The sequence below is a fragment of the Rattus norvegicus genome, chromosome 17 (assembly GCF_036323735.1).
Source record: "Rattus norvegicus strain BN/NHsdMcwi chromosome 17, GRCr8, whole genome shotgun sequence".
In the NCBI taxonomy this organism is placed as follows: domain Eukaryota; kingdom Metazoa; phylum Chordata; class Mammalia; order Rodentia; family Muridae; genus Rattus; species Rattus norvegicus.
Window position 1 is genome coordinate 31,137,908 of NC_086035.1, and position 18,489 is coordinate 31,156,396.

The 18,489-nt window shown below is 42.0% G+C and overlaps 2 protein-coding genes across 7 annotated transcripts in view; one reads left to right on the forward strand and one right to left on the reverse strand.

Annotated features, from left to right (window-relative positions):
- Positions 1–6,155, reverse strand: part of Nqo2 (N-ribosyldihydronicotinamide:quinone dehydrogenase 2) — a 29,238-nt gene extending 23,083 nt beyond the window's left edge. The window contains exons 1-2 of one of the 5 annotated variants that reach the window (XM_006253867.5): positions 5,877–6,155; positions 2,218–2,305 (exon numbers count right to left, since the gene is read on the reverse strand). In XM_006253867.5, the coding sequence (XP_006253929.1) occupies positions 2,218–2,224 (7 nt within the window). In that variant the 5' untranslated portion in view covers positions 2,225–2,305; positions 5,877–6,155. The other 4 variants (XM_039095490.2, NM_001004214.1, XM_039095491.2 and 1 more) reach the window with 4 other exon arrangements.
- The window catches only part of Serpinb6a (serpin family B member 6A), a 118,225-nt gene that overhangs the window by 61,097 nt on the left and 38,639 nt on the right, over positions 1–18,489 (forward strand). The gene's annotated exons all lie outside the window — the stretch shown is intronic.

The window sequence follows — 18,489 nt, forward strand, 5'->3', positions numbered from 1 at the left end:
CTGCCAAAGGGAATATATGTTTCCTTTGAAAAGCAAATCCTTTTTGCCAAAACCCAGTGCAGACTAGGGTAAAACTGATGTGTGGGCACATCACTGTATTGAGTCAAAGAAATCAGCAGCCTTTTAAATGGGTCATATAGTAATGAATATTTTAGTGCTATTATAAGGCACTGTAACCAGACTTACTAATGATACAACTTGAATAGCTTGTACTTTTTTAATGTTTGAGACCAGAAATGATTTAGAATTTGGATTTTTTTCAGACTTTGAAATGACTTATAGACTTTATAAGTCCACACCCCAAATTGAAAATTCAAAATTGTAAATGCTCAAAAGCCCAAACATTTTGATTTTGGAGATTTGGTAATCATGTGCTCAGAACTATATTTCTCCATTAAGATAGTCAACCTTTACTCATAATACAATGAACCAAGCCATGTCTCTTTAGAAAACATACAACAAAATTCTTCTAAAAGCCTGTTCCATTTTGGTTAGCCTCTAAGACAATTTTTAGCCTTGCTTTATAACAGAAAACAAAACAAAAACAATAGGAATTCATCTCTTGTGCCTACATTGGCAGTCAGCAATAATGGAATGTTTCAGACAAGTGTGTTCTGCTCGATCTCCCCCAGGTCTATGGACACTTGACACTGAAATAAAATAGACTCTGGCCTCTTGTGGGGGACAGGGCCATGAGGAACCTATCTTTTGAAGGTGACATTGAGACAGGAAGATTCTAAGAATAGGTCATGAAGGCATGGTTTCTATTATGAACAAGCATGAGGACCTGAATTTGGATCCCAGCACCCACCAAAAATGCCAAGGATGTCAGCACATGTCTGTAACCCTATAACTTGGTGGGGGATAGAGACAAGAGAGCTCACTGGCCAGCCACAGTGTACTCTAGATTCCATTACAGACCCTGTATTTACAACATAAAGTTGAAGGGGCTGGAGAGTGGCTGCTCCTCCAGAGGACCTGTGTGCAGTCTCAGTACCCACATGGCAGCTCACAACCATCTGAAACTGTAGTTGCAGAAGATGCCCTCTTCTGACCTCTGCCAGTGACAGACATACATCCATGCAAACACTCACATACATAAGAAAACAATTTAAAAGTTAGGTTCTCTACCTATGCGTGAGGAAGGAAATTCCAATGTCAATCTCTGGCCTTCTCACGTGCTGACATAGGCAAACTCACACATACATACACACACACACACACACACACACACACACACACACACACACACACGCACACACACACACACACACTATGTCTATGGTGTATGTGTAAAACTCTCATGTGTATGTGTGCATGTGAATGTGAGTACACCAATGCACACATGTGTATGGAGCCCAGAGGTCTGTGTCAGGTGTCTTCTTCAATAGCTTTTTATCTTATTTCTTTTATAGTCTCTCATTGAACCATTTTGGCAAGATTGGCTAGCCAGAGAGCTCCAATGCCTCTGTCTGCTTGCTGGTTTATAGGCAAGCACTCCTGTGCCTGGATTTTGTGTGGGTACCAGGGATCTGAACTCAGATCTCATGTGTGCTTGCCAAGCATGTTACAGACAATCACTAAGACTTGATTTGAACTTTCTAGGACTCTGAATAGAAAACACATCTAAGCTTGAAGCAAACACTTTCAGGGCATTCAACTGAGTGCAAAGGTCGAATTTCTTGTGTTAAGGATTAAATATGAAGTTTTATTTAATTTTCTAATGTTTCAATTCTATAAAGGAACTGTACTTTGAGGGCTTTCCGAGAGAATGAGTATAAGTGAAATACCTGTATCCGTGTTTTTCACTTAGGGGCAGTGTTAGCAGTCATGGGTACAGCTGTCAAAGGTAGAGAAGTTTCTAATTATCGTAACTTGTGATGGAGTACTCCTGGCATCTAATGAGTACCACTCAAGAACTGTATTAAATATGCAACAAGATAGCACCCCAACATCGATCTGACTTCAAACATCAGTAGTATCGAGGGTGAAAAATCCAAAGTCAGGTACAAGAGACATAATACAGCTGCATGGAGTGCTTGTCTGACATGTACAAGTAAATACTGTGAATGTAAAGAAAAACGTATAGAATGTACATTAGAACGTTCACAGTGAGGTAAATCTACATGTTCTAAAATGAAAGAAGGCAATGTTATATATTATTGAGTAAAAAATGAGTTGTAAAATTATGTATGTATCCCCATAAGTAGTCATTACCTGCCATGTTGGAGAAGACAGATTCTCTGATCTTATACAATAGCCAGAAGTTTCAGGTACTGTCACTCTCCTTGGTTATTGTAACAGTCTGGAAGAAGTAAGAGGAAGAGTGGAAGATCGAGCTGAGGTTAGGATACCAAGTGTAGGCCCCACATGGCTGCTTCTCAAACACATCTGAACAACAGTTTTTCAGAGGGTGAGGAAACCTCTCTGGAGACGGGGGCTTCCTGGTGTAAACCATACACGATGTCAAACCGGTGTTTCCCTGTGTTTTTTGCAGGACTAGAACTTTCCATGCAGGAGCTAGAGAGGAGCTCCTAGGAAATGAGCCACAGACAAACAACTGAGTGGTGCCTGCTCAGCCAGCCTTTCCGCATCCCAGGATTTCAGTTTTAGCAGTGAGTGAGGCTGGTAAGACAAAGGGCATGGGGGAAGTCAAGGGGTGTCACTGTGCATCGCTGGGCCTTTTCCTCAGCTGTAAATAAGGCATGCTTCAGTCTTCCATCTAAAACAGTGGTTCTCAGCCGTCCTGAAGCAGTGACCCTTTGTTGTGGTGACTCCCAACCGTAAAATTGTCTTCATTGCTACTTCATAACTGTAGTTTGCTACTGTTATGAACTGTAATGTAAAAATCTGATATGCAGGATAATCTGATATATAAATGACTCTGGTGAAAGGGTCCTTTGACCTCAGAGGGGTTGTGGCCCACAGGTTGAGAAGCACTGCTCTAGAGTCACAGGGTGGCCCAGAAAGTAAGAAAGATGGCACGCACACACTTGGCTATAATGTAATGTGATTCTAGGAGACCTTGGGTGGATTTAGCATGTGCAAGCAAGCCCTAGGGTTGGCCAGCACACCTCCCTTCAGTAAAAGGTTTTTGGATAAAATGTGCTTCCTAATGGGCTTCAAACACGAGGAGGCTGTCTTAGGGTTTTACTGCTGTGAACAGACACTACGACCAATGCAAGTCTTATAAGGACAACATGTAATTGGGGCTGGCTTACAGGTTCAGAGGTTCAGTCCATTATCATCAAGGTGGGAATGTGGCAGCATCCAGGCAGGTGCGGTGCAGGCAGAAATGAGAGTTTTACATCTTCTTCCAGTGGCAAACAGGAAAAGACTGGCTTTCTGGCAGCTAGGATGAAGGTCTTAAAGCCCACGCCCTCAGCGACACACCTACTCCAATAAGGCCATACCTCCTAATGGTGCCATGCCCTGGGTCATGCATATACAAACCATCACAGAGGCTCATATATGTCATTACTGTCTTGGCTAGCCATCTCCAGACAGCTTTCTAGAGGCAGGATGTGTTGGTTCGAATGAGAAATGCACCCTCATAATCTCTGGTATTTGAACATTCAGTTCCCATTTGGTGATGCTGTTTGGAGAGATTATGGGGACATACAGCCTCACCGGAGGAAGCATATCACTAGGAGCAGGATTTGAGATTATATGGCCGTACCCCACTTCCCATTCCCTCTCTCTGCTTCCTGCTTGTGATTAAAGGGGAACTCTGGGATCCCTGCTCCTGTCATCATGGCTGCTGCTAGCTGCCATGCTTCCTCGCCTTGGTAGACTCTTATCCCTCTGAAACCATAAGTCAAAATAGACTCTTCTACAAGTCACTTTTGGCCACTGTTTCATCACAGCAACAGAAAAGTAACTAAGATACAATATCTCCTGCTATTGGCAGGAAAAAAAAGCCACAACCAAAACTCAGATAAACATCAACCATGAAAAACCAAACAATCCAATTCATATTTTTCTCCAAAGTTATACAGATGAGCCTAATAAGCACATGAAAAGGCACATTGATCACTAGAGAAATATAGCTAAAATGAAACTAGGTTCTGATGTTGTTGGGCTACTTGAGACACAAGATTTTGACACAGTTCTGTTTGTTTACTCATTAAGTCTAGGGGAAAGCTTAGAAAAGGTCAAACAAAGTTCAAAGTTCTGCCCTTGGTTAGTGATGCATGTTGACAGAGCAGATCAAAAGTTTCCCTAGCAGAGTACTAATCAGAGGACTTTCTCATATCTCAGTCACTAAACATTATGTAGATGCCACAAATCCACATTTCCTCTCTCTGTTCCATTGCAGAAAGGTTGTCTAAACAGAGAGAGTAAATGGTGATATTGAGCTAGCCATTCAAAAACCTGGAGCAAGAGAGAAGTCCAGGAGAGTAAGCTGGCAGGTAGTCGGGTAAAGACCCCATGGGAACTGATCTGGAAGAGGTCAAGAAACAGCAAGAAAAGTTATTTTGCTGGCCTCTGGTTTGAAGTGAGTGGCCAGTGCTACAGCCAGGGATCTGGGTCGGGGAATGAGGACTGATAAAGATTTTATGCAGCGAGTAACAGAAAACCTTAGGCAGATAGCACCAAGGTTGTTACATCTTTTCAAAGATTCCCAGGGCCACGGCAGGTGAGCAAAACACATCCTGAGATTCCCGAAGTGGACCCAGGACTTTGACAGCAGTGCCATTAGGTGTACTTTACAGTCTTCTACCTCCTCATGCCTCACCACCCCATCTGTGCTACTCAGCCCAGTTTACACATTTGTATCATTACATTGAGTGGCTGGCTGGGTGCATCAGGGTTGAAATTTCCTCTTACTCAACTCTCCCAGCATAAGAAATGGGAACATAGAGACAATCTCCTGATACAGGCTCTTCACTCTCAGATACTCTCCTTAGTTAGAAATTGCAAGTTACCCAGGGTTTTGTTTGTTTTGTTTGGGGCGGAGGGGTGGTTGTTAGCCTACAAGCCACGTGAAATGAGCCATATGATATTTAGAGATAAGCATAATTTTGTCTTAACCTCCAGTAGTTATTTTGATATTTTCACTGTATCATTTTCCATGCCTCTTTCTACACACGTGGGCTCTATTGTGGTCATTCTAACCGCTTATATGTTATCCCATATTGACATCATTGCCTGCCTGATGCACTGTGCTCACTTAGGTTATCTTTACCCAGAGTGCGCTAGCTCGCCCCCATCCCTACCCCTGGAAGCATTTACGATTCACAAAAGTTCAGTCTTCTGTATCTTTCTGACTGAGATTTCCGGAAATTACGGGTTACAGAAACCGATAGTTTTACATTAAGGTTATAGAAGCTGATATTTCTTTTGGGCCAGAGTTCTTGAAGGCAGAGTGAACCGCTGTTGCTTCAGGTTCCAGGGTAAGGGAAGGCACCCTGTACAAACTTTGCTCTCGGCTCATTTTTATTTTTACCCCTTGGTAAAAAATATGCAGTGACCCACAACTGTTCAGTATACAGAAGTGGGCTGACAAAATGCAACTATTAACGTTAATCAAGACCTGGACTCAATGTGGACGCGCCTGCTGATACTTAAAGAAAGCCTCGAGGTGCCAGGAACCTTGGGAACACGGGTCCACAGTTTAATACGCAAGCTAAAAACCGGAAGGGACCTCTTTAGTCCTGCATTTCCCCCACCCCCAAAGTTGCCTGCAGGAAGGGCGCGCATGCCCCAGGGAAGCAGTGAACAGACTCTCACCTCTGCCTCCTGGAGGGAACACTGCACACAAACGCGACACAGCCACTGTCAAGGGCAGGAATGCCTATAGCGTGCCGGCAGGCACTGCGGCTGCGCACGGGGGCCCAGGGCCACTCCCCACCCGGCCCCGCCCTCACACTGACCTTTGGCCGTTTGTGGGCAACAGCCCGCCCACAACTCCCTTTAGGGCCTGTCAGTGCAGAATCATTGGACTTCAATCTTCCCTCCTCTCCAGTCTCCTTGCAGTTCCTGCCCCATGGTTGTGGGCAAAACCAGTTTCGCTCCTTGCATCTGGCCAGAAGCCTGTGCTGGGAGATAGGTAGTGGCGCCTTTCTGCCTTGTACCTTATCCTTCACAGGCACTAATATATCCAGGCAAAACAGCACGAAAAGCCCCACAGTGTACTACTGGGCAATCAAAAAAGAAATGAGTTGTGAATACATCCGGCTTCAAACTTCAGGGAATTTCCCAGAGTAAGAGCATCCAATCCCGAAAGGTTATGCATTTCATGATTCTGTTTCCTGAAAGAGCAAATTACAGGAACAGGGAATCAGAGTAGTGGTTGCAAAGATTTAAGAATTAAAAAACAATATTTGTGTTGAGGGATGCATTCGTTGCCTGTCCTATCAGCATCACACCACAGTAAGACACTTTTGCCAGATGTCATCACTGGAGGAAACAGTGGAACGGACATATAGGCCAAAACAAAATAGTTAATTAAAACAAAATGTTGCAAGACCTAGGACCTCCCTTAAAAGCTGGAAAGTCTTGGGGCCAGTGCTGTATGTAGTTGGAGAGCTGGGGAAAGGAGCTGGTAGGAATTTTAGGTGAAAAATTGTGTGTGTGTGTGTGTGTGTGTGTGTGTGTGTGTGTGTGTGTGTGTTTGCTGTTGGCTTTCTGGCTTTCTATCCACAGGGACATCTTACCAATGTAAGGAATGGTGGTGTGCTGATCTCTCTGCTGCCATTTTCTTATATTAAGAGGTGGAATATGGCATTTTTACTGCACTCCTCAGCAGGGTCAGAGCTGCCGGTGAGTCCTGACCTGGAGATAGTCTACATTTAGTAGTAGAGCTGCAGGCATACGTGCCCCAGCACCTGTGGGATCATGTATGGGTGGAGTACAACTGCGTCTGTGAGTAAAAGAACTCACAGACGCACTCTAGGTAAGCTGCTTTCCACTGGGGACTAGAAGCAGAATGGTTTCCGTTGGTGTTTATAATGGTGTAAGTTGAGTAGAAGTTGAGAGTTCACTAGGAACACAATCTTAAGAGCTTTCCACCAGTCTGGGATTGTTTCAGTTACAGCAAACAAATAAGACCAACATTGAATGTTGAGTTTCAGCTGTGGGTCATGCTCTCAAAATGAGCTGCACCGATAATAAACATTGCCTCAAGGGATTTCCAGTTAATCATTTATGTCACTTTAATGTTGCAGAAATGGGCAAGTGGAATTAGGAATATCAGGCAAGGAGGCAGGAAAGCCTATCCTCAACTCCTCACCTCATATGTTTTGTTTCAGAATAAAATAGAACTCTGTATGGCTCCTTTAAAGATGACAACACTAATCAGACTGCCTCTGAAATGTTTGCACAGCTCCAAACAAAAACTTTTCCGTTCAGTTTGGATCTTGAATGTCCCCAGAAGTCCATGTGCTGATGAGGGCTTGTATCTGGGCCCTGACACTTTTGGAAGGTGGTGGAAGCTGTAGAAGGTGCCTATAGAAAACATTTGGATGAATGGGATACGCCACTGAAGGGATGTGGGTACCCTGGCACTCTCTCTTTGGTTTATGCCTCTGTCAGATGAATCAGGCTCCTCCCCACACACTTTCTGCCAAGATAATTAGCCTTTGCACAGGCCAGAAAGCAATAGAGTTAGCTAATCTTGAGCTCAAACCTCTGGACCCATCAGCCAAACGGACCTCTTTCTACCTTTAAGTTGACTTATCTCAGATGCTTGGTTATATACCATTAAGTAATAACTCCTCATTTTTCTTTCCCCTAACCTCTTGGTGTTATGGTTTCATCTCTGTGATAGATATCCTGATTAAAAATCAACTTAGGAGAGAAGGGGCTTATTTCAGTTCACAATCCTGTTACTGTGTATGATAGCAGGGAAGCCAAGGCAATGGGACATTAGGACAGCTAGTCACATTACATCAGAATCAAACACAGAGAGATGCATGTTTACACTTACTGCATATCTAGTTCTCTTTATCTTATAAACTCTCTGTCCAAAGCCAGGGAACAGTGCTGCCCACATTCAGGCTGGACTTACCCACATTAATTAAGGCCAGCCCAGACAGTTTTCCACAGACATATCTGCAGGCTAGTCTGAGCTACACAGTCCCTCATCGGGAATGTCTCCTCAAGTGATTGTATCAAGTTGGCAATTAAAACCAAGCATCGCAATTGGTGACTTCTAGTTTATTTTCTGTTTCCAATGACTTGTATATTGTCTTTCATATAAGTGTGTTATTTCCACTTGGCTTATTTACCTTGAAAATCTGGTTGCCAAAATTCATCCATGATGTAGTGAATACTAGAACTTCATCCCTTTTTATAGATGAATAATGTGGACACACACACACACACACACACTACATTTTGTTTATCTATGCATATGTTGATAGACAAGATGCTTATTTTGAGTAATTTTGTATTGACTATTGATGTATGCTTACTTGTCTCAGTTCCCGTATTCAGTCTTTTTGTGCACATACCTAGGAATGGAATTGTTGGGTCATATGGCTGTTCTATTTAGTTCCTTGAGAAATAGCGTGTGGTAACAACATTCCTATACTTATTTAAGCAGTATTTAAACTCTTAAAGATTTTTTTTATGTGTGCTTACATGAGTTTATGTGCACCATGTACATGCAGGTATTTGCAGTGGCCGAAAGAGGGAGTTGGATCCCCTGGTACTGGAGTTAGAGCTTGCTATAAGCCACCTAAAGTGGGTGCTGGGAACCAAAGCCAGGCTCTCTGTAGAAGCAGCAAGTGCTTTTAACCCTGAGCTGTCTCTACAGCTCCCGTTTTGGAACCTTAATAATGTCTGGCCTTTGATAAATTTCTTCTCAGTTGGTGCACCTCCAGGTTTGTCTTCCTGCTTGTTTGGAGGTTTTTTGTTTAGGGTCCGTTGAACCATTTGGAATTGTTTTCACTTTTCTTGATGTTGTGATGATGAGAAGAACCATAAGAGATTCAGGGCTCACCATTTAAAGAGGGTAATGAAGTAATAGTCTACATTGTGTTCTCAGTTAGGAAGCAGAGGGCAGACAGGAGATAGGGTTAGAGTATACACGCTCAAGACTGACCCCTACTGACCCACTTCCTTCAGCAAGGTTACCAAATGGTACACATTTGAGCCTATGGGGAAACTTTCACATTCAAACCATAAAGGGCTTTTAAGATGTTGGAGTTCTGTTATTTGGGCTTCTGCTGTATTACAGGAAAGGCTTAAGTGAGTTCTAGTCTTCTGTGGTTCTTCTGAGCCATGTGGATCTTATTGAACAAACACAGAGGACGCAGAGAAATAAAGATGGGTAATAAAATTACCCATGGTAACTTTATAACCACAAAAATGTTAAGTCTATACTATTTTGGTAACCTCGAGGGAGAATTCTTGCTGACTATTCTTTTCTATACTTCTGACACATACTATCTGAATACACTATGAATTAATGTAATTGTTTCTGTGTCATTTTGTGCCTAAACAGCAGAGGGCAATATTAAAACTACCCCTAGAGTTTGTAAAAGTAACTGTAGTAAACCTCTGGCTGCACCTATAAGAATATGAATGAATTTGAATATCTGAGGATGACTTTTGAACTACATTAATACATAATGTTAACTCTGACTTTTTCCCCTTCTTCCTTTGAAAAATATTTAGTTAGAATGCAGAAGATTAACAGTTACCTTGAATTTTGGGCCAAAGAAAAATTGGTTATTATTTGAAGATTTCACTTTAGCCAAAACTAAGTAAAATGTTAACTGATCAAAATGTCAATTTTCAGCTTCCTTCCTGATAGAATGATTTGTGCCTCATGCCGTTAAATATTAATATGTAAAGTTGCAAATGTCTGGCACATTAAAGTTTTAATCTTGGAAACTAAGACTACAGTTTTTATAAGATTATTGTTATTTTTAAATGGAGTATTCTTTTCTTCCTTTGTGTGTGAGTGCAGGTGTGTGTTGGTGTGCCGCCAGATGTCAACATCTAGTGTCTTCCTCAATCACTCTCACTGTATTTTTTGACATATGTTTGTCAATGAGCAATGAACTTGGAATTCATTGACCTCAGCAAGGCTAGGTGGCCAGCACGTCCCAGAGCCATTCTGCTCCACCTGCCTCCAGTCCTGGGGTTATAGTGACTGCTACCACAATGCTAGATTTTACTTGGTGCTAGAAGTCAAACTTAAGTCTTCATGCTTACACAGCAAGCCAATCAGGTCTATGTAGTACTATTATGTCTAAAATACCTAAATAAATAATTAAATTACACCCCCAAACTCTGACCTTTTATCAGTACCCCAAAGATGGATTTAAAGGATCAACAGATAGTATGATTAGTATTTAAATACTTATTTTTATTATTAATATGTAGAGTGTTGACTCTGCATGCATGTAGGCGTGTCACATGTGTGCCTAGTGCATGCAGAGGCCAGAAGATCCCTGGAACTGGAGTTGCAGAGGTTGTAATCCATCATGTGGTCACTGAGGATTGAACCTGGGTCCTCAGGCAAAGCTGCCAGTGTCTTACCTGCTAAGCCATGTATCCAGCCCAGGATGGTTCATCCTGATTATCAATTTGCTTCAGTCTGAAAATCAGCTGGAAGACACCTCTGAGCAGGTGTGTGAGAACATTTCCAGGAAGAATTAACTGAGGGGAGAAGACTCTCCCCCAGACCACGTGGCACTTCCCACAGCAGCCAGGAGTAGAGGTCCGAGGAGAGACAGTGCTGCTTCCTTGAGTGCGCTTATCCCTTTATTGCTGCTGCTGCCTTCACCTTCCCTGCCGTCCAGAGATTCTCCAGGAATCTCCGAGACCTTCAGTGTCGTATTGGGACTGTTGAGGTGACTCTCCTCATGGTCTGAACAGCTACTTGGTCCCCAGTGTTTTCAGCGTGTAAACAACAACCACTGGACTACTTAGGCCCCATTGTGTAAACCAATTAAATAAATCCCATTATAACTATAGGTTCTATTTCTCTGGAAAACCCTGCCCATTCAACTGGTTCCCTCTGTTCCTCTTTCCAATAGAATAAATCTCTTTTCTCTGCTTTAGTCCATTGCTTATCTCTTTAATTGATCTGTTGGGGATGGATGGTCGAGCCTAACTTGTTAGGGCTGCTAGGCTCAGGGTTTGACCAGGAGAACTCCAGTGACAGGAGCTGAGCACATGACTAACTCAGGTTGGGCCTGTTGTCCCCTCTTCCCCTTCCAGACTTCCTGATCCAAGAAACCTGCAGATAGCTAGTATTTTGCTTTTTACAAGAGGGTGAATGCCTCCCTTCAGTTTGTAAAGTTTCCTTTTAAAGTCAGATTAAAGTATGTCTCAGGAGTCAGTGTGGAAAAACTAAGACTTATCCTATGCAACTATGAGCCCCTCCAACTTATTCAGATACCCTCTGTCCTCAGATTCTCTTGGGAACTTCATTTAGAGAACTCAGGGAAAAGTTAAAAACTGTGTCCCTCTCCTGCAGAAGATATCCACCTTCACTAGGTGGCACTGTTTGGTACATGGCCTCTTGCTTATGTCTGAATTGTTGCAAACAATCCAAAATAAGGTGATTTAGCTATGATTCTTCTACCTTCTTTCAGAAAATAATTCCAAGGATTCACTTTGGCTTTTGACCCGACCTGGCAGAATATATCACCCCAGCTGTCTGCTGCTTGCACATCTGGCCTTCATTGTGAGCCTGGACTGATAAGGCTGACTTTCTCAATTGAAGCCTGGCCAACTCTACTGTCTTACCTGACATGGAGCCCTACTGGCCTTATGACACGTGCATAAAGAAATGATCAGGGACGGTTCAACCCAAACTATATCATTGTCTGTCTACTGGATGGAATGCAAAAAGCCAGTATAAAACTCATTAATTTTAATTTGAGTCACAGGAGATGACACTGCTTCAGAAAACCCTGTTCTCTTTCAATCTACGTTAGTTGAAACTACATCCAAAAATATATGTCTGGATCCCGAGAGTCTAAGGGTGCCAAGCCATTCATGGCTATAGGTTTGCAAGCCATGCTTTTCACTTACTTGGAAAGAGCTTCAGACACTGGACCAAGGATCTTACAATCCTTTGACTGTTTTACTACAAGGTCTTTTGTCACCAGGAGGTGACCTCAAGCACCTGAAAGACCAAACTGGGAGAGGACGCCGATATTTCCATCTCAGGAAATCCTAGAGCTCCATCTAGTGGGGATTCTTACTAAGCCAGGGCTGTCCAACCTTTTGGCTTCTCCCCCCACTGGAGGAAGAATTATTTGTCTTTGAGCCACACATTAAATACACAAATACAAAAGCTGACGAGAAAGGGGAGGGGTGTGTATTATTTTCCTACACATATGTGCCATGGCAGAGAAGGAAAAAGTCCTCACATAATAACCTATTTTTAACTGGATTTTTTAATTTACATTTCAAATGTTATCCCCTTTCCTGGTTTCCCATCCATAAACCCCCTATGCCATCCCTCTCCCCCTTCTTCAATGAGGGTGCTCCCCTACCCAACCACTCACCCCTTCCTACATCCCTGTCCTAACATTCTCCTACACTGGAGGGTCCTCCCATTGGTGCCCAACGTGGTCATCCTCTGCTACTACATATGCAGCTGGAACTATGGGTCTGTACACGTGTACTCTTTGGCTGGTGGTTTAGCTCCTGAGAACGGTAGTTGGTTGGTTGGTTGTTGTTCTTATGAGATTGCAAGCCCCTTCAGCTTCTTCAGTGCTTTCTCTAACTGCCTTCACTGGGGACCCTGTTTTCAGTTCAGTGGTTGGCTGACAGCATCCACCTTTGTATTTGTCGTGCTCTGGCAGAGCCTCTCAGGAGACAGCAGTATCAGGCTCCAGTGAGCATTGCACTTCTTGGCATTAACAATATTGTCTGGGTTTGGTGGCTGTATGTATATGGGCTGGATACCAAGGTGGGGCAGTCTCTGGATGGCCTTTCCTTCAGTTTCTGCTCCAAACTTTGCCTCCATATCACCTCGTATGATTATCTTTGTTTCCCCCTTTAAAAAGGACTGAAGCATGCGCACTTGGATCATCCTTCTTCTTGAGCTTCATGGGGTCCGTGGATTTTATCTTGGGTAATCCGAGCTTTTGGGCTAATATCCACTTATCAATGAGTGCATACCATGTGTGATTTTTGGGATTGGGTTACCTCACTCAGGATGATATTTTCTAGTTCCATCCATTTGCCTAAGAATTTCATGAAGTCACTATTTTTAATAGCTGAGTAGGACTCCGTTGTGTAAATATACCACATTTTCTGTATCCATTCCTCTGTTGAAGGGCATCTGGGATCTTTCCAGCTTCTGGCTATTATAAATAAGGCTGCTATGAACATAGTGGAGCATGTGTCCTTGTTATATATTGGAGCATCTTTTGGGTATATGTCCAGGAGTGGTATAGCTGGGTCCTCAGGTAGTGCTATGTCCAATTTTCTGAGGAACCTCCAGACTGATTTCTTTAGGTGCTTCTCAGCCATTCGATATTCCTCAGTTGAGGATTCTTTATTTAGCTCTGTACCCCATTTTAAAAAAATGGTTATTTGGCTCTCTGGAGTCTAACTTCATGAGTTGTTTGTATATATTGGATATTAACCCTCTATCAGATGTAGAAATGCTAAAGATCTTTTCCAAATCTGCTGGCTGCTGTTTTGTTCTAATGACAGTATCCTTTGCCTTACAGAAGCTTTGCAATTTTATGAGTTCCCATTTGTCAATTCTTGATCTTAGAGGATAAGCCATTGGTGTTCTATTCAGAAAAATTTCCCCAGTGCCCATTTGTTCAAGGCTCTTCCCTACTTTTTCTTCTATTAGTTTGAGTATATCTGGTTTGATGTGGAGGTCCTTGATACACTTGGACTTGAGCTTTGTACAGGACAATAAGAATGGCTTGATTTGCATTCTCCTACATGCTGACCTCCAGAACCAGCAACATTTGTTAAAAATGCTACTTTTTCCTACTGGATGGTTTTAGCTCCTTTGTCAAAGATCAAGTGACCGTAGGTGTGTGGGTTCATTTCTGGGTCTTCAATTCTATTCCACTGATCTACCTGCCTGTCTCTGTACCAATACCATACAGTTTTTATCACTTGCTTTGTAATACAGTTTGAGGTCAGGGATGATGATTCCCTCAGAAGTCCTTTTATTGATGAGGATAGTTTTCGCTATCCTTTTTTTTTTTTTGTTATTCCAAATGAATTTGCAAATTGCCTCTTTCTAACTCTGTAAAGAATTGAGTTTGGATTTTCATGGGGACTGCATTGAATCTGAAGATTGCTTTTGGCAAGATGGCCAGTTTTACGATATTAATCCTGCCAATCCATGAGCAGGGGAAATCTTTCATCTTCTGAGATCTTCAATTTCTTTCTTCAGAGACATGAAGTTCTTGTCATACAGATCTTTCACTTACTTGGTTAGAGTAATATATACCTCACACCGAGGTATTTTATATATTATTTGGGACTATTGTGAAAGTTGTCATTTCCCTAATTTCTTTATCAGCCTGCTTATCCTTTGAGTAGAGGAAGGCTACTGATTTGTTTGAGTTAATTTTATACCCAGCCACTTTGCTGAAGGTGTTTATCAGGTTTAGTAGTTCTCTGGTAGAACTTTTGGGGTTACTTAAGTATACTATCATATCATCTGCAAATAGTGATATTTTTACTTCTTCCTTTCCAATTTGTATTTCTTTGACCTCTTTTCATTGTCTGATTGCTCTGGCTAGGACTTCGAGTACTTTGTGTATGGAGAGGGTAGGCAGCCTTGTCTAGTACCCGATTTTAGTGGGATTGCTTCAAGTTTCCCTCCATTTAGTTTGATGATGGCTACTGGTTTACTGTATATTGCTTTTACTATGTTTAGGTATGGGCATTGAGTTTCTGATCTTTCCAAGACTTTTAACATGAAGGGGTGTCGAATTTTGTCAAATGCTTTCTTAGCATCTAATGAAATTATCATGTATTTTTTTCTTTGAGTTTGTTTATATACATTGAGGGATTTCCATATATCAAACCATCCCTGCATCCCTGGGATGAAGCCTACTGGATCATGATGGATGATCGTTTTGATGTGTTCTTGGATTCAGTTTGCAAAAATTTATTGAGTATTTTTGCGTCGATATTTATAAGGGAAATTGGTCTGAAGTTCTCTTTCCTTTTGGGTCTTTGTGTGGTTTAGGTATAAGCATAATTGTGGTTTTATAGATGGTATTGGGTAGTATTTCTTCTGTTTCTATTTTGTGGAATAATTTGGACAGTATTGGTATCAAGTATTATTTGAAGGTCTGATAGAATTCTGCACTAAAACCCATCTGGTCCTGGGTTTTTTTTTTTTTTTTTTGTTGAGACTTTTAATGACTGCTTCTGTTTCTTTAGGGGTTATGGGATTGTTAAGATCCTGATATAACTTTGGTACCTGGTATAGAAATGGTATAGAAAATTAACCATTTAATTCAGATATTCCAGTTTTGTTGAATATAACCTTTTGTAGTAGGATCTGATGATTTTCTGAATTTCTTTAGATTCTGTTGTTATGTTTCCCTTTTCATTTCTGATTTTGTTAATTTGGATACTCTCTCTGTGTCCTCTGGTTAGCCTGGCTAAGGGGTTTATCTATCTTATTGATTTTCTCAAAGAACCAGCTCCTGATTTTGTTGATTCTTTGTATAATTCTTTTTTTTTACTTGGTTGATTTCAGCCCTGAGTTTATTTTCTGCAGTCTACTCCTCTTGGGTATATTGGCTTGCTTTTGTTCTAGAGCTCTTAGGTGTGCTGTCAAGCTGCTAGTGTATTCTCTCTCCAGTTTCTTTCTGCAGGCACTCAGAGCTATGAGTTTTCCTCTTAGCACAGCTTTCATTGTGTTCCCTAAGTTTGGGTATGCTGTGCCTTCATTTTCATTAAATTCTAAAAAGTCTTGAATGTCTTTCTATATTTCTTCCTTGTCCAAGATAATGAGTAGAGCATTGTTCAGGTTCCATGTGTATGTGGGCTTTCTGTCGATTTTGTTGTTATTGAAGACCAGCCTTAGTCCATGGTGATCTGATGCATGGGATTATTTCAATCTTCTTTTATCTGTTGAGGCCTGTTTTGTGACCAATTATATGGTCAGTTTTGGAGAAGGTACCATGAGGTGTTGAAAAGGTATATTCTTTTGTTTTAGGATGAAATGTTCTATAAATAACTGTTAAATTCATTTGGTTCATAAGTTCTGTTAGTTTCTCCGTGTCTCTGTTTAGTTTCTGTTTCCATGATCCATTGGTGAGAGTGGGGTGTTAAGTGTCCCACTATTATTGTTTGATGTGCAATATGTGCTTTGAGCTTTAGTAAGGTTTCTTTTATGAATGTGAGTGCCCTTGCATTTGGAGCATAGATATTCAGGATTGAGAATTCATCTTGGTGTATTTTTTTCTTTGATTAATATGAAGTGTCCTTCCTTATCTTTTCTGATAACTTTTGGTTGAAAGTTGATTTCATTTGATATTAGAATGGCTACTCCAGCTTGTTTCTTGGAACCATTTGCTTGGAAAATTGTTTTCCAGCCTTTTACTCTGAGGTAGTGTCTGTGTTTGTCGCTGAGGTGTGTTTCCTGTACAGAGCAAAATGCTGGGGTTGGGGATTTGGCTCAGTGGTAGAGCGCTTGCCTAGCAAGCGCAAGGCCCTGGGTTCGGTCCCCAGCTCCGGAAAATAAAATAGACTGATGCAAAATGCTGGGTCTTTTTTATGTATCCAGACTGTTAATCCCTGTCTTTTTATTGGGGAATTGAGTTCACTGATGTTGAGAGATATTAGGGACCAATGATTTTTTGTTTCCTGTTATTTTTTTTCATAAATGGTATTCATTTATTCAATGAAAAAGAGGGACATTAAGCCACTTTCATTCATTTTTCTCCCAAACTCTCAAAACTCCCTTCCCTCATTAAAACAAAACCTAAAGGAAAAACAACAAAAACTAAAAACCCACACTGAGAAACACATTTGTACAAAAACCACACAGTACCCAAGCCCGCCCCTCACAAAATTGAATGGGTGTTATTACAGGAATGACACCGGACTCCCAGTCACGGAAAGAGCTGTTAACTCAGGTTTGTAGATTATCAACACTGTAAAATTATCTCTATTGCATCTCTCAAACTGGAAAGTGATCACATTACAGACCTTAGGTTATAACGACCACAGTATGGACCAGAGTCCTATTCTTCTAGGATCCAGGCAGAAGGCAAGTGTTCGGAGTCAATTTACTTTGGAGAGAATGGAGGGGAGCCCTGGCCACGGTCAAAAGGCACTGGGGTCTTCCTGGAGACAAATGAGCAGAGTGAGCTCCCAAGGAACAAGCTCACTTCCATCTCCACTCTAAGACTCTAGAATATAAAGAAGGGGCAGGGTTTCTCTAGCTCTAGCACCCCAAGACTCTGGCGGTGACTCGAGCACCTTGTTAGAGGCAAACCCAAGAGTCTCCAAGGCAAATCTCAACTGTGGGGTTTCTTTTTTTGTTATTAAGAAATGCCTACCTACCTCTCATACATAAAGCTTTAAAACACATAGAAAATACACCCATAAGGTCTTCTACCGTGCGTTCTCAAGAATGAAATTGCCACTTAAAGTTCTGCCAAAAACAGGCTTTTGCTACTAATGGAAAGACAGAAAGAAGGGAGGAAGGGAGGGAAGGAGGGAGGGAGGGAGCTGACAAAACCCAAGCCCATCTAATTGTTCATCAGCAGGGGTAGATACAGGCTCAAATTAAGACATTTGTGTGTGTGTGTGTGTGTGTGTGTGTGTGTGTGTGTGTGTGTGTGTCTTCCTCGGGGATGGCTCCCCAAACCTTAAAGCCTAACACTCTGGAGCCAACAGCACACTTTCCATAACCCTGTGACAGATGGAAATGTGAGGTCTTACAAGAAGGAGGAACAGAGGCTACTGGTCACACGTGGGCATTTCCACTCCCACTCTGCACCTCAGTACCGCTTAAGAAATCCCATTCACCCTGGCTACAGCAAGAGGTAGTTTAGGATCTGTACCCCGCCACCCTAACCAAGCTGCATGAGAGAAAATGTTTAGCATAATCTACTTAGCCCATTTTACATTGTTTTCCTTTTTTATAGGAGGAAGGTTTAAAAAACATGTAACATGGTGAGTTTAGAGCATGTGTTTTTGGGGAAGGTTGGACGGGGCTCCTAAAGTGTGTAGGTAGGGCCCCAGACCCTTTATCTTTCTTTGTTAGACTGGGAAAAACCAGCAAATACCTGTCAAATTTCAACTTTTAAAGCCCACGCTGCCCTTAGGAAAACAACCATCTAGTTCAATACTGCAAATCTTTTGCACAAAAACCCAGAATGGTGGGAGAAGGAAGGAGTGGCTGGCTCTCCTGTTTGTGCTCTTGGCTGTGCTGTCATACAACAGGGACGGTGGTGTGTTCTTCCAGGCAGCATGGAGTCCCTCATGGTCCTCACCAGGAAACTTATCAACGGGATTACCCCCACCCCCCAGCTCTTCCCATTTTGGAGCATTTATGTGTCACAAGTCTCA